Genomic DNA, 25058 nt, shown 5'->3' with positions numbered 1-25058 from the left:
CTTATAAGACCGGCCTCGTTAGAAGCTGCTGCTGAAACGAGCACAGTGCAAACATTGTTTTTGAGTAGGTGTGGCCAGAGAACGCAGCCTCGCCCGGCTCATTCCCACCCTGAGAAACATCTGCGATCATATGTTCCCCCAGCAGGCCCCTGAGGTCATGTGATCAGGGCCTGCTTACTGTACATCACAGGAGTCTGAAAACTACAAGAGGCGGAGCTTTTGCCACAGTGGCCCCCAGACTCCAAACTGAGTGTCCGATCAGCCTGAGCTGTGATCATCCAGCACAGGAGCCGCCGTGGGAGGTGTCCACTCTGAGACCACCCACAGTGGAATAAGAGTTCCCTGAGATGGAAACATGCTGCTTAAATCATAGTGATTCATGGAAGTGTGCTCCACGTCACAGTCAGATTATAGAGAGCATGTTTATGGAGTGTGTTGTTTCCTGACACCACCCACAGGTGGTGCTGTTTACTGCATCTCAGCCCTGCTGCTTCACTCTGCACTCAGCTGATATAAATCTCAGTGATTATTAGCATTAGCAAACATAACCAATCTGACCTACAGCAGCATTTTCACACATGATGCGACGTGGGTTTTACCCCTGCTGTTAAAACTGTTAAAACAGCGCAGAGGAGGAACACAGGGCGAGTGTTGCATCATAGGGGGCGCCCTCGAGCTCACCCAGAATGAATGAACAAAGAACAAAACTACATTTCAGGATGTGAACACTTTTCTCCTGAAAACGTTCAACGTGTTTTTGATAGAATGGTAAATGGCCTGTATTTCTATAGCGCTTTCTAGTCCCTAAGGACCCCAAAGCGCTTTACATATCCAGTCATTCACCCATTCACACACACATTCACACACATAGAAGGGCTTGTTATCATAGTTCCTTTAGGGCAGGACGTCCTTCACCCGTGGATGAGTCACAGCCTGTTTACAGTGAGATTAACGGGAGGATCAGACACTGACAGAGCGCAGAAGCAACAACAGCAGCGTTTAGACGTCCATCCATCTGCAGAGACTCACAGAGGCCGAGTGTTTGTTCTGAGACTTTGTGGCCTCGGTCGCACAGCAGAGACCAGGACGTCACTGAAATAAATCAAGGACCAGAAATTCCTAAAAGCACCAGCTGGAGAGCCGTTATTGTAAATGCCACCTGCTGAAATCATATTCGCACACGGCATTGCTCCACTTTCCAAAGAATCAGGCAGAAACTTCATCAGCCTGTTGGTGCAACATCCCTGCAGGATTGCTTCAAAGGCGCGACTGCATCCAGTAGTGATCTGCACGTCACTCGGTGCAGCTGCAAAACTTCACCGACCCTCTGTTCTTACTGTCAGCCTCTCTCTGCAGCTTCTCGGCCTCAGACACCAGGACGTCCTCGGGCTGCTCAGCAGGAGGTTTCAGTCCGAAAGTTCTCCCAGAAATAAAAACCAAAGCACAGACTGACATTAGGAGGTGAGGCTGCTCTGAAACATTACGTGTAGTACGAATAAACAGCGGCTCACATCTAATTTGAAGTAACATGGCAGTGAACCAACTGTATATATTACCCCCCTCATTAGTTTTCAGGGCAGGATTATTACAGGACTCTGGATCATATAGTTTTATTTACAGTGACGCCCTGAGGAGGAACCGCCCCGTCAATCGTTGCGGCTCCGTCGACCCATCATGTAGTTACAGCTTGATCGGGAGGTGCACGTCAGGTCACGACGAAGCGTACTTCACACATAGGTCACATAAGAAATGTCTGTTTTTCCACAATTTATCCACATTTTAAAGAAACATCCAAACATACGTAAAGAAAGAAAATAAACTTTATGTTTAGAGGACAGCCCGGCCAATCAGCTGCCAGCTTCGTTTCCTACAGTCATGCTGACAGATTTCTGTGCTGTGTGGAAATGTTGGGAACTTGTTCTTCTTATACTGACACACCTCAGGAATCAAACGTGTGGTGAAACTGTCACACTGACAGCAGGCCGCTTTCACTGTTCGGCCCACTTCAGATCACAGTGGGCTGCATGTGACCCTCGACGCTTTACACCCTTCCACGCATCTTTCTTCCTGTCCCTGCCTTTCAGAATAAAATCCCTGATTCATTTAAAAAACAAGCAGAATTTTGTTGACAGAAGTTTACTGATGATGGTCGTCAGTAAAGTCTGCACTGCTGCTGCCGTCTGCAGCAATGGCAGCGATTCTGATAAATATATATTGCTGCAAATATGCAACCTATAACTCATTCAAAAGAAAGAAAGCAACACTGGAATGAAGGAAAAGCTCGTTTTTCTCTGGAACAAAGTTACACGTTTGAGTTCCTTTCTGCTGAAATCTTCTTTGGGAAAGAAGAAGTGAAGGAGTGTGAGAGCTGCTGACCACATGTTTGTAAAACCGTCTCTGTCATCATTTCCTTCTTGTTTATCAGAAATCTCAGTGCTTATTGTATGTGCTCGTGTTTTCAGCTGCGTGCACAGAGCCGCTGTTCACCGAAGGAAAGGAGTCACCTTTGGTGCTGCACAGGACGCCTCACTGGTGCCCGTTCATCCATCACACACACACACACACACAGTGCAATGAGAGCAATAACATAACTCTGAGTTAATAAAACGTGTAAATATTTACAGAGGAAACAAACAAACCACACGCGTAACTGCTATAAAAACTATATTCATGTAAACTTTATAAGCTGAGGATGAATATCCATCATTTCCTGTTTTAAAGTTGTCCACGGCAGTAAACCCACTCCCGTTACCTCTGATGGCGTGTTGCCGTGTCGTCCGTTTCCCACATGCAGGAATTATTTTTCTTTTTTTGTAATATCATCATCTGCATGTTTACAGCGGCACAGAGCGGCACAGAGCCACGTTCAGCAGACTTTGATCAGTCAAATTAACTGAATTGTTTATCAGTTAGTTGATTACTTGGTGGTCAGTTTTGGTCCCCGGGCCTTATGTTTGACACCCCTGGCTCCCAGTTTGGCCCAGTTTAACTGTGTGAAAGGTTTAATAGGTTTAATTAAAGCACAGTTAGACTGTTGGGTTCCTTCCAGCTTTGCACCGTTTAGTCTTCCAGCTGTTCCAGAAACAGACAAACCGGTTTGTGGGTTCGATCGCAGTCTCAGCTCCGATTTTACCGCTCGTCAGTGCAGACTCAGCCCAGGAACTACTTTTATTTCTCACTACGAAGTCTCAGGGGAATACCAGTTTGTAACAAAGATCTATTTTGATGATTCCAGTGAAACCATCTTTGCAGACTGAAGGAGTCCACATGGGGAGGATCAGTGGAAGTCTGACTCTGCAGGAGGTCAGAGTTCATGTTACGTGTACGGCTGTTTTAGTGTTTCTGCATTTTTATAAACTGTAATATTAACCACATATCAGAGTCGTCTCTGTTGACATTATTCACACGTTAGTATCATGGAGCCTCTTAGTTTCAGTAAAGCCTCCTTATCAAATAGAACTTCAGTGTATTTGATAAATTCACCTACAAACACTTAAAGGGAGACACAGTGGAATAAATCAGATTATTATAGAAACTGATAATTATATTGTCAGTATACTGAAGTAGTTTGTAAGTCATTTTAAAAATGTTATTTTTTAATTTCATGGAAAATCAATATTTCCCCGTCTCACGTTGGGAGTACGCCGTATGTTTTGGGCGTATTATGTGGATTATAACTTTTAACATATTTTTCATTATTATTTTACATCGTTCATTATGTTTTATGATGGATGTTCCTTAATCCAAATGTCCTTTTATTTCACTGATCTAAATGTGATAAATAAAAAAAATGCCATCAAAATTCTACATTTAAGTATTTGTAGGTAAATAATTAATTCTAATTGAAATAAAAAAACACTATAATTCAGTTTCACTACAGAGACTGTATCATAAAGTTTTGCACTTTTATTGCACAAATGTTGCAGAAATGCATATTTTCACTGCTTATAGATCCAAATTCAGTGCTATTAAAACTGAGGATCGTCTGCTCCACAGTTTTCAGACGGTCGGTCGAGTTTCTCATTTTCCTAAAAACAGCTGATAAATGTCAGCTGTGCCATGAAGCTGGGAAATGGTGTTATATTCAGTTTGATTAATATTGTGCACAATGACAACAACAGTCACCTCAAGGGCATTTAGTTTATAAGGTCAAGTTCTACACTCGTACAGAGAGAATCGGGGCCGTCTGAGGTAGGCAGGGAGGTTAGACTGGATAGTTTCACTGGAACCATTAAAGTAGGTTATTGGCATAAACTGGTATTTCCTTCAGATGTGCCCAGGTTCAGAAAAGTCCCCAGAGTGCATGAATGTTACGCACCTTTCAGCCCACAGACACGCCTGGAGCTGTTTTGGCAAAAGTCACTGTTCCGCATCTGTAACGCTTTGTTTAACCGGTTCTTACAATGAGTGAAGGCTTTGTTGTGGCGTGAGAGCTGTTTAGATTACCCGCATCTGGGTGAAAAACCAAACACAGAGCTCTCCGGGAATAACCTGACAGCGGGATAACACGCAGGTTTCACCCACCTCACATTTCCCCCAAATATTTAACGAGCATATTAGAAACTATGTGTGTGTGTGTGTGTGTCTGTGAATGGCTGAATGAGGGTTGCAGCAAAGAGAAAAAGTTGTTGCTGAGGAGCACAGGCCCACGGAGGCATCAGTGTGTTCGAGCGCGCTCCATGTGCTCTGTGGGTCTGAGCTATGAACCAACAGCAGCACGTCCTCACTTTGTACAGACAAACCTCAGAGCTGCAACCTTTAAACTCTGTTTACACGTTACTGCAGTGATCGCAGCAGTTTTACAATACATTTCTGCAAACAGTCCACACTCACTTCCTCTTGTACGAATTCTTGTTTTTCTCCAAATTCAAGTGAAGCTCTGCCCCCTTTGCTTCTTACAAAAGTCTTGTTTTGGAAAGCCCCGTGACGTCACCAGAGCATTCAAAAGCAGCCTCTGGGCTCCTGGCCTCATCAGAAAAACGAGAAGCCCTTCGAGCTCACACCTACAGAGGCGTGGAGCTGCCGGCACGAGCACTCTGACTGCTGGATATAACAGCGACTGCTGACATGGATCAACTGTTCGATCAGGAGAACTGGGACCGGGTCCAGGCTGTGGCCAACTCCTTTGGGCCAGCGGGGAAGTTCTTGCTTCAGTCAGGTCGGGTTCTGGTCGGAGAGGGCAAGCTGGTAAAGCAGAGCCGCAAAAAGCGGCAGGCCAAAGCCTTCTTCCTCTTCAACGACGTGCTGGTGTACGGCAGCATCGTCCTGAACGGCCGCTGGCACAAAAAGCTCAAGGTCATCCCTCTAGGTGAGCAACCGATCCTCCTCTGCACATCGCTGAATCCAGCTGTGTGAAAAGCAGACAGGGTGGCGGGCAGAGACAGGTAGATGCTGCAGGTGGAGCAGGAGGTGCTGCACCGCCTGCAGTCTGTCTCTAACCGCTGCAGTAAACACACTTTTCTTTTCGTTCAAAGTGTGCACACCTTTGTTTCCCGCACTAACGTACCGTTCTTCTTCTTCTTCTTCTTCTTCAGAGGACATCCTGCTGGAGGACCTGGAGGACGGCGTCAGGATGAAGAACCAGTGGCTGATCCGCACACCCAGGAAGTCTTTCTATGTTTCCGCTGCCTCCTACGAGGAGAAGCGAGCCTGGATCGAGCACATCGAGGAGTGCAAGGGCAGAGTGACGCAGGGCAGTGACCGGAGGTTGGACTTTGCCAATACCTGGATCCCAGACCAGGCCTCCGCCGTCTGCATGCGCTGCTCCAGCAAGTTCACCAGGACCCACCGCCGACACCACTGCAGAAAATGCGGCTTCCTGGTGTGCGGCCCGTGCTCCAGGAAGCGAGCGGTCATCGCACACATCGACTCCACTAAGCAGCTGAGAGTCTGTAAAACGTGTTACTTGAGTCTGGGGGTCGAGGTCCCCGAGCTGACCCGTCAGAGGTGGGACAGCGGCGGGAAGTCGGACGAAGACGAGCTGGAATGCTACAGCGAGGAAGAGGAGGCGGAGCACAGCCTGGAGGAGGAGGACCCCGGCAGGTGGATGGACTCCTGGTCCCCTTACGTCTACATCAATCCAGAGCACATCAGGCCCCAAACATAGAGCCACGCAGAGGCTCGGTGCTGGACTCTGGGCCTTTGTTTCACACGTGGACTCAGTGCTGCGCAGCAGCGTGTGACACGCTCTGTACATACTCTATTTATTACACCATGTTATTTATGTTTCATGAACCATCTGCAGCTGCTGCTCTTCTCTTTGTGCATAAACACTACTGTGAAGCTGTTCTCATCCCTCCACCAACACTCGAGGCAGACGTCGCTCTGACCTGCTGCGTCTGCGTTTCCCTCAGCCGTCCAGTGTGTGTGTGTGTGTGTGTGTGTGTGTGTGTGTGTGTGTGTGTGTGTGAACATGTAAACCACTGAAATAACGACAAACAATAAAGAACTCAATAAGAGAAGATTTGTGTGTGGTTTTCTCTCAGGGTGGTTTAACAACTCTGAAATACTTGAAGACGTTTGAACTTTACACTTATTTTAGTCCCAGTCAGCACATTTACACGAGACTTCCTGTTAGTCAAACTCTCACTGTGCCACAGATTGATCCTATACAAACGTCTATAGACAGATGGATGACAGGAGCTGTTGACCCAGTGAAGATGGGATTATTAATTAGAATATTACTTTATATCTCGAGGTTGATCATTTGACCCTAAACCATGAAAATATCCTTTGACCTCAATTCAGTTTTATTCATTCAGCGCCAAATCACAACATCAGTCGCCTCAGCGTGCTTCATCTGCTAAGGTAACGACCCGACAATCATACAGAGAAACTCCAACAATCATATGAGTGACAGTGGGAAGGAAAAACTCCCTTTTAATAGGAAGAAGCCTCCAGCAGAACCAGGCTCAGGGAGGGGCGGGGCCATCTGCTGCGACCGGTTGACACTGAGATGTACATTAGGTATAGACGGTATTAATTATGTGGCGCCTGAGTGAGGGTTTAATTAATTGTTTTTTATAATTACAGTGTACTTATATTTACCTACAAGTATTTAAAGTACTTTCAAGATCTGAATCATTTCATGGTAATTTTGTGGAAAAACAAACAATATTTCCCCGTCTTACATCATAAGCACGCTGTACTTTTTCAAGACAATGGCCGCATTATGAAGTGGCTCAACCTTGTCGAGCTTCCAGGTAGTTTAGATGAACGGAGACGCTCTTTCTGAAAGTTATGTTTGAACAGTGATTATGAAAGAAACAAATGAGTTTGTCTTGGCCTGCAAACAATGATGGTATTTATAGTTTCCTTGTAAGTTGATAAGGGAGAACAGTCTTTATCACATTATGTTGTTCATTCACATCGACATAAAGAAATTTAAAAGCAGATATAAAAAAAATTAAAGATTTAATAATAAATCAATAAATAAAGATGTAACAATGCAGGATTAATATCGGCTGCACCCTGACATGTACAGCATAGTTACAGTGTAACTTAAGGAGATATTGTTTGTTTCTCTGTAAAATCACCTACACTGTAAAATATAACTTGTTGTTTCAACTTAAAAATATGAGGTAAAGGGCTGCCTTAAAATTTTAAGTTAAGTCAAGAAATAGAGTTTGTTCTTATAACACAACCAATTGTTATCTTAATGAAAAATCACATGTTGTCTAAACTTTCATCTTAGTTTAGTTGACTGAGATTTATTAGTCAGTTCAACTCCTTTAATTGTCATCTTTACTTGGGAAAACCCTTTCAGCTAAATTAAAATAATCTATTGTTTAAACTCTTGTCCTAGTTCAGTTGACTTGGGTTTTTTAGTTAATTCAAATACTTTAGTAGTTCTTTTAACTTAGGAATCTATTTTAGCTTAACTAACATAATCTGTTAGCTAAGTTGATTTAAGTTTATTAATTAACTGAGCTCCTTAAGGTAGCTGAGTGAACTTGTAAATCAGTTTCATTTTAATTATCAGAGTTGATTGACTGGATGTAAAGAAAAATGTGTATTAAACATCTTAAGTTTTGTTTTGTTTTTTTTGGCTTTCTAACATCCATTTCAGCAAAACTACCTGTTAGGTTTATCTTAGATCTCAGGTTTAAATATCTACATTCCTTTAAATTAATTTTCTGTTGTTTACAGAAAAAAAATAAAACCCCACAGATTCCATTAAAGTCTATCTGATCATTTCATACAGAAAGTTTGTTTTAAGAACATGACAAGACAATTACTCATGAGCACCCAACATTCACCATTTATTGTGCCATCTTAGTCATCTGAGAAACAGAAAAATCAGTGACGTAGCTCATCAGGCTCACAATCCATCAAAACTCAAAGGCTGCTCCCTGTGAAACAATAAATTTGAACTTGGTCTTGAGCCCAGTTTGGGTGAAGATGAAATTCTGACCAATACTCTAGGAGCAGTAGTGATTCTTGTGAAGTAACAACATAAAGTCTGCATTAATGTAATGTATCAACGGGACACTTGCTATTTTAGAAAAGTTATTCTTTACATTTACAAAATTTTTAAACTTCATTGTGCTCAGTCACACCTGTTAGCATAAAACTTGAAATATTAAAATAGTACAAAACCTTTGATAAGTGACAGTAAAGATCAGTTTATAATAACTAAGACATCAAACTCTTGTATTTGTCTTCGTTTACAATTGCAACAAATTCCACAGAACCAATATCTCTGAAAATGACTGCATGCTTCTGAAACATTTGATAATATGGATATTTCAGAAACATTAGTTTGAGTCTGCTCAATTGCAAAACAAAGGAAAAACTACTGACTTGCATGAGATAAGCATCTGCAAAGTCCAGCATTATATTGTTGTTCACATAAGTTTCTTAAACCATGAACAAATGAGTAATTGTCTAATCTGGAATGTAAAGTGTAGTCATTTAGTGACATACAAAAGTGAGAATGAGAACTTGCAAGAATAAAAAAACAAACAGTAAAATAAAAACTGTCCTTAACACTAAGGATCATACAATTACAGTTCTGCATGGCTTTCTGCAAGAGTCTGTTTCTTAGACCATGCACTAGTGAGATGCACTGCCTTCCACCAATGTTCATTAGGATGTTCTGAATGACTTCAAAGATGTCCTTAAGTTCCTTTGGATAGTCTATGTTGAGGGCAAAAAGAAGGCCCATCAGCATGGAAATGGCACTTGAGACATCCCTCAGATTAGACAGGATTACTGCCGCCTCAAGGACAACCAACACATCGATGATGTCTTCTTCTTTCACCATCGCAATGCCAACTTTCATCCTCTTAGAAAACGCGTCTTCAATACCTGTCGGCTATAAAAGGGTTCAAAGACAAAAGATAAAATAAAATTACACAATTACAATTACACAATATCCCTTGTGCTTAACAATTCATGTCTTTCCAAAGAAGAGCCATACTGATGCTTTGGATGATGGTGATTGGCTTTGGGTAACACTTATTAGTTGTTAAAGTTTTTTCAGAATGAGATATGCACCCCCATGTTACAAATCCATTTCTTGCTTTAAACAAAGACCATGTTCATAAATAACTGAGCATGTCTTCAATTGCAGAATTCAAACAAAATTTTCAATTTAAATGGTAAATGGCCTGTATTTGTATAGTGCTTTACTAGTCCCCTAAGGACTCCAAAGTGCTTTACACATTCAGTCATTCACACACATGGGTGGATGACTGAATCGTGACTCAAGAGTTGACAGTTCGTCTTATAATTGGAAGGTTGCCGGTTCGAGCCCTGGCTCCGACAGTTTCAGTCGTTGTGTCCTTGGGCAAGACACTTCACCTGTTGCCTACTGGTGGTGGTCAGAGGGCCCGGTGGTGCCAGTGTCCGGCAGCCTCGCCTCTGTCAGTGCGCCCCAGGGTGGCTGTGGCTACAATGTAGCTTGCCATCACCAGTGTGTGAATTTAAATCTACTTATGCTAAATATTGGCTGTGCTCTAAACCAAATCTGGCTGAGAATACATGAAATGTGCAAACTGCAGCTACACTACAGGATCAGATTATGGCTCCATAGACAATGCTTCTTTAATCAGTTTATTGATTAAAGTTTATTTTTTCCCCCTATATTAACAGCATGAAAAAAGAGCATATAGACATGGCTGAACAGGTTGCATAATTGGCACTGAATATCAACATCCACCTTTACCCAGCTGCCCAATGACTCTCGGCCAGTAACCTTTAATTGATTACCCAGTCTACACAGTCTCTTTTCCAGGGTCCAGGACATTTCACCAAAGTATTGCCCCCCACAGCTGTAGCAGCCACTGCAGCCCCTTAAATATCCTAATATCTCTGCCATTACAATATACAATGTGAGAAATCAAACGTAAAGCTGAAGTGAACAGTACAGCAGCGAAATGTCAAAGACCCTGGTGAAGACATGAATAAACACAAGACACTAATAATATCAATGCTAGCTTGCCAGTTAGTTTCTCTGAAACCCAGACCAAATCCAGTGTCAAAGATCTTGTAATAATACATTTGGTGAGGAAAAAGTACACATGTACTTTTTAATTTAAAATCCACTGTGGTGCTGTCATTATTAAATTTACTAAAAGAAACAATGCTAACCTTCACAGTCTTGAAAGTGTGTGAGGGATCTTCCTTTAGAAAATGAGGTCCTCTGTCCTCTTCCTTTGTGTAGGGCTCTGGTCAAAGAAGTCAAAAAGAAAACAAAAACACTTTTTAAACAGTGTTTATGAAGCATGTAGACAGCTCCAAATTCACAGCTTTTTGATACATAATTCCATCAATATATGATTATCATTGGAGATTTTGAATCAGGCTTATCAGGACATTCAAGTAGAATATGATATCCAACCTACCACCAATATACAGATTCTGTAAAAGTTACCACACTAAATGTCCAGTTGTGAAATATGATGACAGACTTTACTTATCAGCTTTCTTTCAATGAGTTCATCAGTTGAACTGGATAACCTAAAACTTAAACAAAGGATTAGATTTCGCAGTTGAACACTTACATCATCTCCGAAGCATCTTATGAGCCTAGTTAGCCTTTCTATGCCGCTCTTGATTTTGTACAGCTCCACGAACCTCTCCATAATGGTCAAGCACAGCAAAAAGGAACCCTTTCAGGTCAACAGATGTAAGACGGGCAAATTCTGCTTCAACCTGAGCAATAGAAGAAGAGGGGTGGAGAGTACAGGCAGAATAAAAAAAAGATTCTTTGAGACCCAAATTTAAGCAAATGGTCATCTGAGGCCCATTAGAGAAAACACAAACACACAAAAGCAAACAAACAAAAAGATGCACTTTACCTGCCGTTCAGCAAACAAGGAAGTTCAGAGAACAATAAGCTCTCTCTTGAAATCTTTTAAAGTAGAATGATTGTGAAAATGACTTATGTGATGTAAAACTTTAGTAAACGTGCGATTAAAAGAACACTGAGTAAAAGGACAAGTAACAATTTCCTTATTCCTCAGATGTTTACCTTGATGAGCAATACTGTTTTAGTCCAACTGCCTCATTAAAGTTACACAACAGGCTTTTTACATTAAAGCCAGCAAGTCCATTACATACTCCCTTTTTAGATCTGAAATACTGTGCACATTCTGTGTATATGTAGTGGACAGCAATTTACCCCAAAGAGCGCAAAGTTTGCAAGTCCACCTCATTTAAATGACAAAGTCAAATGTGATCATCTAGACCTGTGAAAATAAATTAATGACAAACTTGCAGTTATGGATGTTATTACAACCACAAGAACCTAAACAGTCTGCTCCATTGCTTTTGTTAATGAATCATTTGTTGGTAACACGTCTGAATATTTAGTTTATGCCACCTGCATGTGATCATCAACAGTGCCATATTACTTCTTAAGAAGTACCCTGACACTACAATCTTTATATCATTTGTTCTACAGAGCTATTAAGTTACAATATAATCTGTGGTGTTTCCAGTATGACAAAATGCACAAATTGTAACTTACCATTTGACTCCACTGACAAAAATAAATCCCCAGCATCAAGTTTGGCTTCACAGACCTAAAATAAGTAAAATAAAAATATATGTTATAATTATATTGTTTTCGCCATTTATTCATGTTTGCTAATTTTCTGACATATAAACAATGTTAGTTTTGTTACAATACAGAGAATGCAGTTTAATTAAAAGGTAAATTATGCAAAAAAAAAAAAACTTCTGCAGTATACCATGCCAAAAATCAGTGTCTCTGATGCCAATTATTTATCACTACAGCTCGTTTAGTATGGAAACTCACACAATCTAGTCATACTGATCACAAGAGTTCAAAAATAAGTCAAAATAGTGAGCTGTTGTTAAGCATAAAGCATTTCAGGGTAACAAATAACTGCACAATATAATTAAAGCAAAAAATAAGCACACTGGAGGACTATCTGATAAAAACTAATATAATGCTGGTTTGTAGACCATATTTTGTCTCAGTCCTCAGTGCACTCTTGCAGCTTAGCATGCAGCAGTTAATAACAACTTAAGTGATTACATAGGGATAAACAGATGACAACAAGCATCCGAGTCCTGCCAAAAAGTTCTTTTTGAACCCAGTCAGTTATTGGAAATATTGCCAAAATGAACTTCCACCAAAATACAACAGCCTGTGAACTTGAAAGAAATTTACAAGCACAGAGACAATATGAAATAAGCTTTATTAATTAGCTGAGTTAGCTTGCTAATATCGCAACAGTGGTTGAGTGCACAACCTTAAAGCTAGCGGCACAATACTTGTGATTTGCTCAGCGCCACATTAAACCCATAAAAAAGGCCATGTGTCAGTTTATTAGGTCAAGTTTGGTCATGACACACAAGCTGGACCTTGTCGGCTAAAGTTACATTAGCTAAAGCAAACATTTTGGTAAAAGAGAAAAACACACATCATGCCATAAATTCAAAACATGTTCCAACTTTTGTACCTGTCTTTCCTTATAGTTATAACCAATGTTACTCACCTTGAAAGCATATTCCAAAGAAGACGATTAGAAAACGTCCAAGTAAAGTGAGCATGTCGTTAACCGCCAATTCCCCATGATGCACCTCGGTAGCAGTCACGTGAGGCAGTTTTGAATCCTGCTGTGCTCAACTTACCCGCATTGTCAAGTTCACATAAGTTTCTGATTTAGCTGGACATGAGTTTTCAAGTTAGCTTTTTTTGGTGTAATTGGGACGTTTTTAACTTGTAATTCTATGTTATAACAACAACTTCAGTCATCTATCGTCAAACTGATATAGAATAATATGTTGAAATAACAAACAGCTAGAATTACATTTTACAGTGTACTTACGATTACTCAAGCAGTATCTAAAGTTACTTATGATATAATTACTTTTAGTTTCCTGTAAAAACCTCACTTGTTTCCCCTTGTTCCAGTGTACACACTTTTATATTTCATTTCATTTCATTTCATTTATTTATTTCACACATGGTTCAACAGTGTTTCTTTTCCTACATACAAAACCTCCTTCCCATTAATATAACTCTGCACCCATGGGTGGAAAGGAGCAGGAAGAAGAATAAATTCTTGTTAGCACCTGCCCCCTATCTGCAATCCAAATACTCTTACAAGAGGGCGCCAATACCCCCCAAAAACAATGCAAAACTAAACAACAAATCAATATAATCAGTAATATACAGCATTAAATGGCAATGAAAATTTTTTCTTCCACATTTAGCCCAAATTACTTTCATGTTCTTCATATTGATTTATCCTTTTAAATATGTAACACATTTTAAAACGGTGCATGTTTGTGCAACTCTTGAGATTATCTTCGAGAGAATTCCACATTCTTATACCTTTGACTGTCGGACACATTTGCCTTTGTGTGGTCTTAGCAAACTGATGCTTAAAGTCAAACTTCCTCCTACTGTCCCCACTTCCTGAACACAATACAAACAAACTTTGTAACTTAAGAGGTAATGTGTTATTTTTTGCCTTGCACAAGAATAATAATGTCTGTAATTTCACTAAGTCTTCAAATTTCAACAATTTAGATTTTATAAACAAATTATTTGTTTGTTCTCTATATTTAACATTATGAACCATTCGCACCACTTTCTTCTGTAACAAGTATAGAGGATGTATATAAGTCGCATATGTATCCCCCACACCTCAGCACAATAACTGAGATAGGGGAAAATTAGTGAGAAATATAAAATACGCATTGCCTTATAATCTAGTATCTCTGACATTACCCAGAATATAAATATTTTTAACCATCTTTTTTCTAACATGTTCAATATGAGATTTCCATTTTAATTTATCATCCAATACTACCCCCAAAAAACGGAGTTCAGTAACTCTCTCAATCAAAACTCCATCAATGGACAGAATTACTTCATCCTCTTTTACCCGATTTCCAAAAATCATAAATTTCGTTTTTGTCACGTTCAAAGATGATTTGTTTACATCAAACCATTTTTTTAGTTTTTCCATTTCAGAAACCATTAATTCAGCCAATTCTTTCAATTTATCTATTTATAATTTACATATATTTACATATATTTTATATGTAGATAAATATAATTACACTCTAATTTAACATAAGGACATAACAAAATCTAAATAATATAATTTCAGATAAAAAACACACTGAAAGTCGATTTAATTACACGGTAATTAGAGCCGTAGTCACAGACTGTTAGTTTAAAGTCTTATTGTAGAGTTTGTAGTTTTGACTGCAGCAGATAATAAAAGTTAGGACGAAGCTTCTTACATTTTATGGAGGACTTTAAAGGTGAAAACAAACAAACAAACAAACAAACAAACAAACAAACAAACAAACAAACAGCCCCATGGTGGAAGAGACTTCCTCCTTTATTGAAGACTAGTTTTGGCCTGTTAGACAGCGCAGTGAGGAGAGACAGGAAAGCAGAGGGAGGGGGAGACATGGCTGAGCCGGCGCCCACGCCGCTATACTTTAGGCGGTGCAGTCGTTTTACCCAGAGGTGGGTACAGCTGTAACTGAGCTTTTAATGCTTGTCATGAAAACCGGTTAAACAACAGTTTTCTAACAGTGCTGCCCATGCACGTCGCTGGCGTTTGCTTGACCATAATCTGACTAAGTTTATTTATTTCAGCAGATCTCAAAGTCGATGAGATTTCAGGGAAATACCAGGATGTTAAGAGGAACTGCTGACTCAGTGAAACCACCAAACCAATCGACTGTAAACGACAACAACCTTTCACTTACAATACAAACAGCTGATGGCCAAGGGCTCACATTACCTGCAGGACCTTCACTCTTCACTGGTTTTAGAGCTTGTGCTGCATTTATTTTACCTGCGTGGTTTCAGGCAAAGTTAAAGTTAGTTATAATTAGTGCAGGTCGTCGGACTGTGGGAGGAAGCCAGAGAGAGAACCCACGTAGACATGCAAACACAAACTGCACACAGACCCCGGCCTGATGGTGGAGTTGAACTCAGGACCTTCTTGCTGTGAGGCAACAGTGCTACCCGCTGTTCCACTGTGCTGTACTATTATGCTACTAGCACAATAGTGCCAACAAATTCTCTGTCTCTAAAGAACATTTTTTTATGCACTATAGTTTTATATTGATGCATCACATTCGTTGGTATTTCCTGCCTGTAGCTGACCTGCTGTAACTAAATAAATCCAGTGAGCTGACGGGCACGCCCACCTCACACACAGCAGGTTACCGTCAGACCGGTCGGGTGGCGGAGAAATGCTGCTCGTCTGTCATCCCCTTCACTGTTTGTCTTTTCATCTGTTTAATTATTCTTCCTTCCAGCACGCGAGACGTATGTAGGTCAGCAGAGTTACGGTAAGAGCAAAACACAGAGCAGCGGGAAATCTTCCCAAACTTCCAGAGACGCCTTCGTGAGTTTCTGGCAGCCTGAAGAAGAGGAAGAAGCTAAAAAAAACACCACCTTTAATCTCCCTGCTTCCCTGCGATTTGAGATAATTAATAATCTTTTGTATTTGTCAGCATCGTCTCACCGGCATCAGGAGTTTAGTAGAAATCAAAGCAGATGAGCAGAGAAGCTCCAGCAGCACAGAGTGCGACTCTGCAGGCCTCCCTCCTCCTTCACTCATTCTCGACTTAAACAGCATGAAATAAAAACTATCTGAAGCAGAGTCATGTCCTGCTTTGTTTTCTGTCACGCTTCATAAGCTCTTATTTTATTTGGTCTCAACGTTTGTGGTGAATAAAGTCTCGTCTTCTCTCAGTTTGTGTTTTGGTGTTTAAGATCAGGAAAGCTGTGCAGTGTGTTTTAGGATCCATGAAACTCTGAGTGCAAAGCAAAAGCACAAAGGATCGTGGTGCACTGAGGCCGACTGAACCTGCATCTTTTACATCTCTAACAGCTGCACCTACAGTTCACATGATGACAGCCAAAACTTTGTGTTCGACTTCCTGTGCATGGCATCATGTTATCTGGGAGTCAGTGACAGAGCGCCCTGCAGGCACGCTGTGATCTGTGCGTGTCAGCCCTGACAGCTCACTGATGGGACTCCATCCTTTCCCCAGAGTGAGCGTCAGGCTGAAGGAGGTTCTGCAGAAGCACGAGCTCACGACGTCAGAGCACGACTTAAAGAGAAGACAGAAAAGCTCTGGAAGAGACCCAGAGGTGAACAAGGAGACCATCTCAAAGGGGCCCATGTGTCTGTGAAAGAAACTCTAGGAAGACAAAATATTAGTAGTAGCATTTAAAAATGTAAACTCTGCAAGTGATCAAAAGCTCAGGCACATAAAAAATATTAATATTAAAAGATATACATCAAGTAGTGTATAATTACATCTTTCAAAAAGTGGATACATAAACTTAGAGTTATGTCAATCAAAATAAATAGCAATGGGTCTGTGAAGGTTTTCAGTCATCCAGGTCATCGTAGTCAAAGGAGTTTGCAAAGAAAAGCGTCTGGACTTCTTTGAGTTGCTTGAAGACGTTTCACCTCTCATCCGAGAAGCTTCTTCAGTTCTAAGGTCAAATGGCCGAGAGTCCCAGATTTAAACCCAGTGGGAGTATCCCCCCAAGGAGGGACAAAGGACCCCCTGGTGATCCTCTAATCACATGAGCCAAGGTGTGAAAGTGGGTGTGGGACCTAATCAGCCAGGGTTTCGGGTGAGCTCATTGTGAAACCTGGCCCCACCCTATCATGTGATTTCCTGAGGTCAGATGGCCCAGGATGTGAGTGGGCGTTAAGGCGTCTGGGGAGGGAACTCAAAACTGGATTATAGATGGCAGACAGTTGGTGTCGTAAACCACCGCCTCTGTTCAAAGATGGTCGCTCACAGTGGACATAGATGGCTTCTTTCACTCCTCTTTCAAACCATCTGTCCTCTCTGTCCAAAATGTGAACATTGGCATCCTCGAAATAGTGACCTTTGACCTTTAGATGCAGATGGACTGCTGAGTCTTGTCCTGTGGAGGTAGCTCTTCTATGTTGTGCCATGCGCTTGTGAAGTGGCTGTTTGGTCTCTCCAATGTAGAGGTCTGGGCATTCCTCGCTGCACTGTACAGCATACACCACGTTGTTCAGTCTGTGTTTTGGAGTTTTGTCTTTCAGGTGAACCAGTTTCTGTCTGAGTGTGTTGCTGGGTCTGAAGTACACTGGGATGTCGTGTTTGGAGAAAACTCTCCTGAGTTTCTCTGATACACCGGCTACATAGGGGATGACAATGTTGTTGCGTCTGTCTTTCTTATCCTCCCTCGCTGGTGTCTGATCTTCTTTTCTGTGCCTCTTTGCTGACTTTATGAACGCCCAGTTAGGATAACCACATGTTTTGAGTGCTTCCTTTATGTGTGTGTGTTCCTTCTTTTTCCCCTCAGGCTTAGAGGGAACATGTTCTGCCCGGTGGTGTAGGGTCCTAATTACTCCAAGTTTGTGTTCCAGAGGGTGATGGGAGTCAAAGAGGAGGTACTGGTCCGTGTGTAGCAATGGGTTTTATGTACACTACCAGGCAAAGGTTTGAACTCAATCATTTAATGGTTTTTCTTTATGTAATAAACAAAAACCTGTGAAATCACGTTTTATAACATGCTCTGATTACAGCTTTGCACACTCTTGGTATTCTCTCCATATATGAGCATAGACATGATCATTTATTTCCAGTATTGTTCTTATTATAGTTGATTAGATTAGACATGTGACAGCTGATGATTAGCTGGCTAAACATAAGTAATTGGTTATAAGCTAACATTATGCTAGCTAACGTTAGCCTCTAAACGTCACAGTTTCCTGCTGATAAACTGTCTGACATCATTCTCACATTGTATCAGAGTTTGTTCACTAAGAGTCACAGTCTAACAACCGTCTGTTTCACTAATACTGGCTAACAACAGCTAACAGCTAACAGCACCTGCCTAGCAGCAGCTAACAGAGGCTAATAGCCGCTAACAGCAGTGCTTAGCAACAGTAAAGTTCAGGATCTCCTCAACAACTCAGCTCAGTATCACCGTCATCGGTCAGCAGTGAGCCTCTGACTCCTCTCAGGCTCCTTTCACACCGCTGAGGCAAACAGTGGACCGACAGCCGACACTCAGTACAGATGACAGTGTTTCCTTCTGGTTAAACATGTAGTTCATTAAAGGCAAAAGCAAAGGTCCTTGGGTCAGAGATGACCCGGGACGCTGCATGTAGCCCTGCAGCAGGACAGGACTCAAACCAGCGCCCATAAACCTGAATTTGTAGTATTAAGTTTATTAATTAGTGTAGTTTTATATATAACACATGCAAAATATTTAGTGGATTCATCTTTTTTTTTTTAATTAGGATTTGGATGTATTTGCATTTTTTAATGGTATAACTGTGATATAAAGTTTTGACTTTATTTATATCACAGAACAACAGAGAGATGAAGTGTGAAGGAAAAGTTTCCTTCTGTTGTGCAATATTAAATTATTTTTAACTCGTCCTTGCAGAAAGGAAGATAACGAGAGGTTCCCGATAACATCGACTCAGCTGAGCGACGCTCAACAACACAAACACCTTCCCACATCAGTGACACAACACAACAGCTGAGTCATTCAAACCCTGACGTGATGGTGTTTAAAGAGAAGTGGTATCTCATCTCATGTGTCTTAATCACACTTTCTTGCTAAGTCATTCTGTGACTCAGGGGTTCAAATGAAAGGCACTCCCAGCGAGAAACACTAAATGTATTTTTACTGTAAACAGGACGAAAGTGCTGAAGCCATAAACCTGAAAGTCTGGATGTCTTGATCTGGGTCAGTAATCTGAGCTGACTGAAACAAGCCTGACTGTGCAGAGTGAGCATGCAGAGACGGCTGCAGCTCACAAACATGCACGAGCAGCTCTTTACTTTAAACGTCTTTCAGCATCTTTAAACTTTTGTCATGTACACGCTTCACAGTTAGCTGATGGGGGCCATCTGATTGTTGGCCCCCTATCAGCAAGCACCTGGTGACAGGGGGAAGGAAAAACTCCCTGTTAACAGGAAGAAACCTCTGGCAGAGCCAGGCTCAGGGAGGGGCAGGGCCATCTGCTGTGACCTGTTGGAGGTGAGAGGTCAGTCGACTTAAAAACTGTCCCACTAATGTTGTTTGGATTATTCTAGCCTTTATTTAAAAAGCATCTCGACTTAGTGATTTTCCCCTCAGCCTCCTGATAGAAATGTGACCATCGTCTTTATGTTGTCACACTCGGCTGAGGGAGTTTGAGATTTTAGGATCGGGACACCTGAGTACAGATGTCTGCCAGAGACGTCATCTGATGTACTCTGACAAACTCTATTATGTAAAGGAAAATGTAAGAATCAGACACCAGGTGATAAAAACAATCTTCAGATAATGATTCCAGATGTTTACATTTCATTTAATCCCTGAAAACGTGCACAGCTGTGCTGCTGCTGCAACATCAGGACGATTGTTCGTCGGCTGCAGCGAGCAGAAGGAAACCTGTCTGTGGTTTTTAGGAAGATTGATCATCTCCGCCATGTTACTGTGACTGAAAACGAGACACAGGTCACACTGATGGTCGTATGAACTGGATGAAAAGTAACGTGTGAGGAGGCCGTACATGTCCTCTGAGTCCACGTCCCCCCATGAACTTTTCCACAGGCTCACAGAAAAACAGACGGCCGAATAAAAACTGTCCTGAATGCTGTCAAACAGGTTTTCCACCTCAGCACGAGTTTCCTGTGCAGCCGTCACGACATCAGACAAAACGCTTCCAATCTTTCCCCCGATAAACACCATCAGCCACGACCCACACGGGATCTCCTCCCATGATAAAATCAGCAGAGCAGACATGGCCGATGTGTGCAGCTGTGTGTCCACGGGACAACAGCTGGTGAGGTTAATGAGGGTCGACACCAATAACAGGCCGATGATTTTATTCAGTTTAAATTAAACACAAAGAAAAGTTTGTGTCAACGTGACGGGTTACAGAAATATACAACTCAGATGTGACGAGCGCCTCGCAGCAGGAACGCCGGGATCAGCTTACAGGAAGCATTCCATTTCTTTAAACCCGGCTCTCTGCACAGGCGGGAAGCGTCTGCAGTGGAAAAAATCAAAGTGAACAACTGCTCAGCTTCTCACAGGTATGATGACACCAGATCAGCTGCCAGGCTTACATAACAGTTCATGTAATAGCAGATGGGGGGGGGGGGCCTCCAGCAGGTAAACAGCCTTCGTCGCTCTGACTGCACACCTGCAGCTTTATGTAAGACTCTTCAGTCCAAACTGTGCTCTCGGTTTTTCCTCGAGCTTTGTGAAGCTGGAGCGGAGGCGAAGTGTCCGCATTTATAAAACCACTCCGGCCGTCGCTGGCTGCAGTTCCTGCGACGGCCTATGGGAGCAGCAGCTGTAAGCTCTCACAGGTCGATGGTTCCTTTCAGTTTGAACTTCTTGGCGGCGCGTTCGCTGGCTCGATACTCAAACTTGCTGCCGTAGATGTGCGAGACGAAGCCGTTGATCTCCACTGCAAACACGCTGTTCCTCTTTGGGATCACTGAGGGGCCGAAGGAGGAAACCACGTTTAAATCTGATGAAGCAGATTCATTACGGCACACGCAATTCACTTCCTGTCTTCAGCCATAACACATCTTCTTCCAGGCCACATTTATCTGTTTATGCTAATTAGAGACCATTTAACCAAATATTTATTTCATATCAAAGAAATATTTAATATCCATAATATTTATAGATGACACGCAGCTTAAATCTCCCTCTGTGAGCTTCCACAGCAGCTGGCTGTGTGTTACTGACTCACATTCATACAAACCGGAGCCCAACACACGGAGAGACTCACACGCTCCTAACCTTTCAGTTTGTCGTCTCTGGTGATGATCTTGAAGACGTGTTTGAACTCTTGCACCAGAATCCCAGACGTCCCCACATAAGACGGACACTTGGACCGCACCACTGCAGCGGGGACAAGAACAGACTGTCATGTTGCACGAGCCTGCACGCGTGTTAGCAGGTTTCAGTCTCTGCAGCAGCAGGAAAACCAGGGGCTGGGGTGGAGGTGGGCTGCAAAGAGGCTTGCAATAAGCAGCTCAAACATGCTGCTGCAGCGAGTAATTACTAAATCAATTTGAACTTGATGATTTCATGCTAAGCATCAAAACTGACTCGTTCTTTACTCTCCAAACAGCCCGACTGAAAAGAAGGAAACCAGGAGCTTCAGGTACCACAGCGTGCTCACAGAACTGCTGTTCATGCCGTTCATGCAGATGAACATTGAGAACAACAATGTTCCTGAGAAGACCCGTGTCCTCAGGAAAGCAGTGAGTTTAAAGACCACTTTCAGAGGAGGGCAGCACTAAAACCTGCAGCTGCTCTTACGTCCTCTCGAGGCTCCAAAGGTCAGCACCTCTGGGAGTCATGGCGCTTGGAGAGGAGCAGACTTACTGACATGAACGAGGCCAAAAGTCGTCTTAACCACAAACTTCATTTCAGACCAAAACCAGAAGGAAAAAGACAAAGCTGACTGGGAATGGCACAGGACGCCTGGAACACTGACTTTTTACATTCCTGAGTTTTCTGCTACAAATGGAGGAAGAAGAAGAAGAAGAAGAAGAAGAAGAAGACCTGTGAGGATGGCTCCGTGGAAATCCGCCTTCAGGAGCTTCTGCTGCACGACCTGTGGATTGCTGTGAAAACATCCGGATGACGACTTAGTGAGAGGCAGACAAACATCTGGACAAGCAGCTGTTGAGGGCGGCGATTTACCTCGTTGCTTTCAATCCCCCGCACAGGTCGATGATGTACTGTCTCCAGAGTTCATGCAGAGGAAGGAAAAGCTCGTATCTGCAGTGAGGAAGACAAAGACAGTGATGCAGGAGGAGGAGCAGGTGGAGGAACAGGTGGAGGGTTTCTCACCAACCTCTGGTGTTCAGGATTGATCTGGAAGACCTTCAGCTCCCTCTTCTGCCGCGCGTTCAGCCCTCGGGCCTTGGCGCTCTTCCTCCGCTCCTTCTTGGGCCGGCCGTAGCCGAGGATCACGGCTTTGTGGCTCAGCATGTTCTGCAGGTCATGGCGTCTGGGCTGCTGAATGCTGTTCTTCAGGAACGCCTCGGTGAAGGCCTTCGCTTTGAAGCTGCTCTGAGGCTGAAAACAATATTTGAAGAAGTGAATTCAGGTGATTATTAAAGAGTCATGAGCCAAACAGCGTGTTGGGCAGAGCCAGCAGAGTGAAGTCATCGCTCAGCACAAAACAGGAAGGACTTTTGCAGTTTGCTGACTTTTATGTAAAGGATGGTTACTGGCTGTCCCATTAAATCCTGAGGGCGGAGCTACAAAGCTGCAAAATCTCCTCGCTCTCTTCAGACGGCACAAAGTGCGGATGAAACACTTTCACATCAGTGGAAAACACCCGAGCGTCGGCTTACCTCAACACCAAGAACGTCCACCAGCTCACGAGGAATAGCGGCTCGAACCAGACCTTCTGTGGAGAGGACACAGACACGTCACTGAGGCGCTGAAGCACACAGAGGGGCGGGAACGACAGAGGACACGCCTCAAGGGCGGGGGGACACACACGTCCAAAGGGGGGGACGCATATAAAAATGTTTGACTAAAATAAAAAGATGAAGCTTCAGCGTCAGTTTGGCAGAACTTGCCCGCTGAGATGTGATGGATGCCCCCCCCTCACCTCACCTCACCTCACCGCACCGCTGCTCAAGCGTCTAACCCGCCCACTTTCTCACGATGCCGTGGGATTTTATTTTTATTGTGTTCTCAGTTTGGACAGGTGACCTGTGACCTGAATGAATCCACAGGTGGAGACATTCAGGAAACGTTCCTTTACCTTTTAAACACGCACTTTCCTGTGAAGGTGGAGCTCAGCTGTTCTCTAATGACCTTCCCTGCAGTTACCTAAAACAGGTTTAGTCCAATTTCGCTGTGACAGTCTAAGTTTAGCCTGTGATGTAATCACACCTGTCACACCTGGAGGCTGACGAGTGGATGATGGATGACACCAGGGAGGAACACACAGACCCTCCTCAGCTCCACACACAGGTGGAGGAGACCCTCCTGACCTCCACCTACCCCGCTGATCACAGCTGGAGTCTGGGTGGAGCAGTTTTAGCTTCATTAGAGAAAAACAAGAGTTTTGTTTTGATCCCGTAAATGTGAGGAGAGGGGGCGGGGCTTCTGTTGTCAGCACAGCTGCATTAAGGAGGAAATTGTGGATGTTGTTACAGATCTACACGTGCTACACAAAGGTGATGACGTCACATTAATAATCGACTACATGCGAGCCTCTCCTCAGGTAACACACCTGTGTGAGGGTACAGGGCCAAACACGCCCCCCCCCCGGAGACGCAACCGACCGGACAGAATCGAAGCTCGGACCGGAGGAAAGCCCCTCCTCCCACCGAGTCCGTGTTCAGGTGTGTGCTCACGCGCTCAGCTCACTCACCCTCCATGCTCGCAGACCTGAGCAGAACTCCTCTGACGATCCACGGAGAAACTCCACGACACGCGTGCTTTCAGCACTGCCCGGGTCACTTCCGCGTCGCTCTTCTTCGTCACGTTTTTAGAGGATGAAGCGGCCGCTGGCGCGCGCACAGCGTCCCCTGCAGCTCAACAGGAAAAGTTCTCCGACATTTTCTCCGGTTATCGCAGTTTTATTTATTTTATCTATTAAACTTTCATCAGTCGCTTTTTTATTGGACCAGAAACTTAAATATTTCCTGTTTTTTATCATCTCACTCGTTATTGTGAAAATATGACGTCACTGTCACAGTCTCTGTTTTACCTCTGCATCAGCTGCTTTTCCTGTTTCTTATACTTATTACTGTTTTTTTAAAGCTACGTTCGTCCTTCTCGTTGACTGATCTCCGTTTTTCTGCTGTGACAGTCTTAATCTTTGCTGTGACACTTCCACAGAAACCTGCAGCAGATCTTTGTGGAGCTGGCAGCTGTTGAGTTTGGAGCAGATGTTTGGGAGCTTCCGGGAGAGCCAGCAGGCTCAAACACTGATTTATTGCACTAAAACACTTGAAGGTGATTGCAGTCACACTGCAGTGAGTATGAACAGTTTCCCTTTGTGTTAGAAAAGTGTTTGCAGACAGTTTCATCTACAACAGCTCAAAGCGAGGGCTGTGCTGCCTCCGTACCCTCCCGTGGGTACTTGTTGTCCTTCTTTTTTACAGACACCCGTCTGAGGGACACTTCTGGTTTGCCTCCTGCTGTGAGACCTGAGGCCGGCTCGCTTCCGCACATTTGTTCTTCAGTCTCTGTGCGGACTGAAGCCCTCATCGTTCATACGCAAACAGATTTAATAAAGACAAAACTGTGCAGCAGAGGCTCTTTGTCCCAGTTTACTCTCACAGAGAGGGTGGAGGGGATGTTTAGAGTTGGGAAAGCTGCAGGTAGATCCTGACTGTGTTCAGATGCTTCCACCAGAAACTGATGCAGAAAAGACACAGAGCATCATTAGATCATTACAATAATAATTATTATTACTGAATAAGTAATCGCCATCGGCCCCTCTGGACAATGGCGTGATATGGCAGCCTCGCTTCTGTCAGTCTGTGGCTACAACTGTAGCTGCCTCCACCAGTGTGTGAATGTGAGAGTGAATGAATAGTGTAATTGTAAA

The 25058-nt window shown here is 43.0% G+C and overlaps 2 protein-coding genes and 1 long non-coding RNA gene across 6 annotated transcripts; 2 read left to right on the top strand and 1 right to left on the bottom strand.

The window, feature by feature from the left end:
• The first annotated feature begins 4960 nt into the window (after nucleotides 1-4960).
• Nucleotides 4961-6458, top strand: plekhf1 (pleckstrin homology domain containing, family F (with FYVE domain) member 1). The gene is made up of 2 exons (XM_003437518.5): nucleotides 4961-5308; nucleotides 5535-6458. The coding sequence occupies exons 1-2, from the start codon at nucleotides 5068-5070 to the stop codon at nucleotides 6104-6106; spliced, it is 813 nt and encodes a 270-aa protein (XP_003437566.1). The 5' UTR covers nucleotides 4961-5067; the 3' UTR covers nucleotides 6107-6458.
• A 13246-nt stretch (nucleotides 6459-19704) lies between these two features.
• pop4 (POP4 homolog, ribonuclease P/MRP subunit) lies at nucleotides 19705-24019 on the bottom strand. 2 transcript variants are annotated; one of them, XR_265705.4, is made up of 8 exons: nucleotides 23874-24019; nucleotides 22840-22895; nucleotides 22335-22558; nucleotides 22181-22258; nucleotides 22040-22101; nucleotides 21269-21370; nucleotides 20581-20957; nucleotides 19705-20501 (listed from the first exon to the last, which is right to left on the bottom strand). XR_265705.4 is itself a non-coding variant. In XM_003437604.5 (7 exons), exons 1-7 carry the CDS (start codon nucleotides 23878-23880, stop codon nucleotides 20821-20823), a joined length of 666 nt encoding a protein of 221 aa, XP_003437652.1. In that variant the 5' UTR covers nucleotides 23881-24019; the 3' UTR covers nucleotides 19705-20820. The 2 variants fall into 2 exon arrangements, 1 of the variants encoding a protein (XP_003437652.1); XM_003437604.5 differs by having other exon boundaries at nucleotides 19705-20957.
• Nucleotides 22902-24972, top strand: LOC102081578 (uncharacterized). 3 transcript variants are annotated; one of them, XR_002062918.2, is made up of 3 exons: nucleotides 22902-23844; nucleotides 24344-24460; nucleotides 24610-24972. It is a non-coding gene; the product is annotated as an uncharacterized LOC102081578 (long non-coding RNA). The 3 variants fall into 3 exon arrangements; XR_265706.4 differs by having other exon boundaries at nucleotides 24344-24480; XR_002062919.2 differs by lacking the exon at nucleotides 22902-23844 and adding an exon at nucleotides 23989-24069 and having other exon boundaries at nucleotides 24344-24480.
• The last annotated feature ends 86 nt before the right edge of the window (nucleotides 24973-25058 follow it).

The sequence above is a fragment of the Oreochromis niloticus genome, linkage group LG1 (genome assembly GCF_001858045.2).
Source record: "Oreochromis niloticus isolate F11D_XX linkage group LG1, O_niloticus_UMD_NMBU, whole genome shotgun sequence".
NCBI classification, from domain to species: domain Eukaryota; kingdom Metazoa; phylum Chordata; class Actinopteri; order Cichliformes; family Cichlidae; genus Oreochromis; species Oreochromis niloticus.
This window is presented reverse-complemented; position numbering and strand designations above follow the sequence as displayed.

Coding starts and splice junctions, on each gene's coding strand:
- plekhf1 (XM_003437518.5), top strand. CDS start 5,068: ATGGATCAACTGTTCGATCAGGAGAACTGGGACCGGGTCCAGGCTGTG. Junction 5,309..5,534: donor GCTCAAGGTCATCCCTCTAG/GTGAGCAACCGA, acceptor CTTCTTCTTCAG/AGGACATCCTGCTGGAGGAC.
- pop4 (XM_003437604.5), bottom strand. Junction 22,259..22,334: donor ATCAATCCTGAACACCAGAG/GTTGGTGAGAAA, acceptor TCCTCACTGCAG/ATACGAGCTTTTCCTTCCTC. Junction 21,371..22,039: donor CCACGGAGCCATCCTCACAG/GTCTTCTTCTTC, acceptor TCCCCGCTGCAG/TGGTGCGGTCCAAGTGTCCG.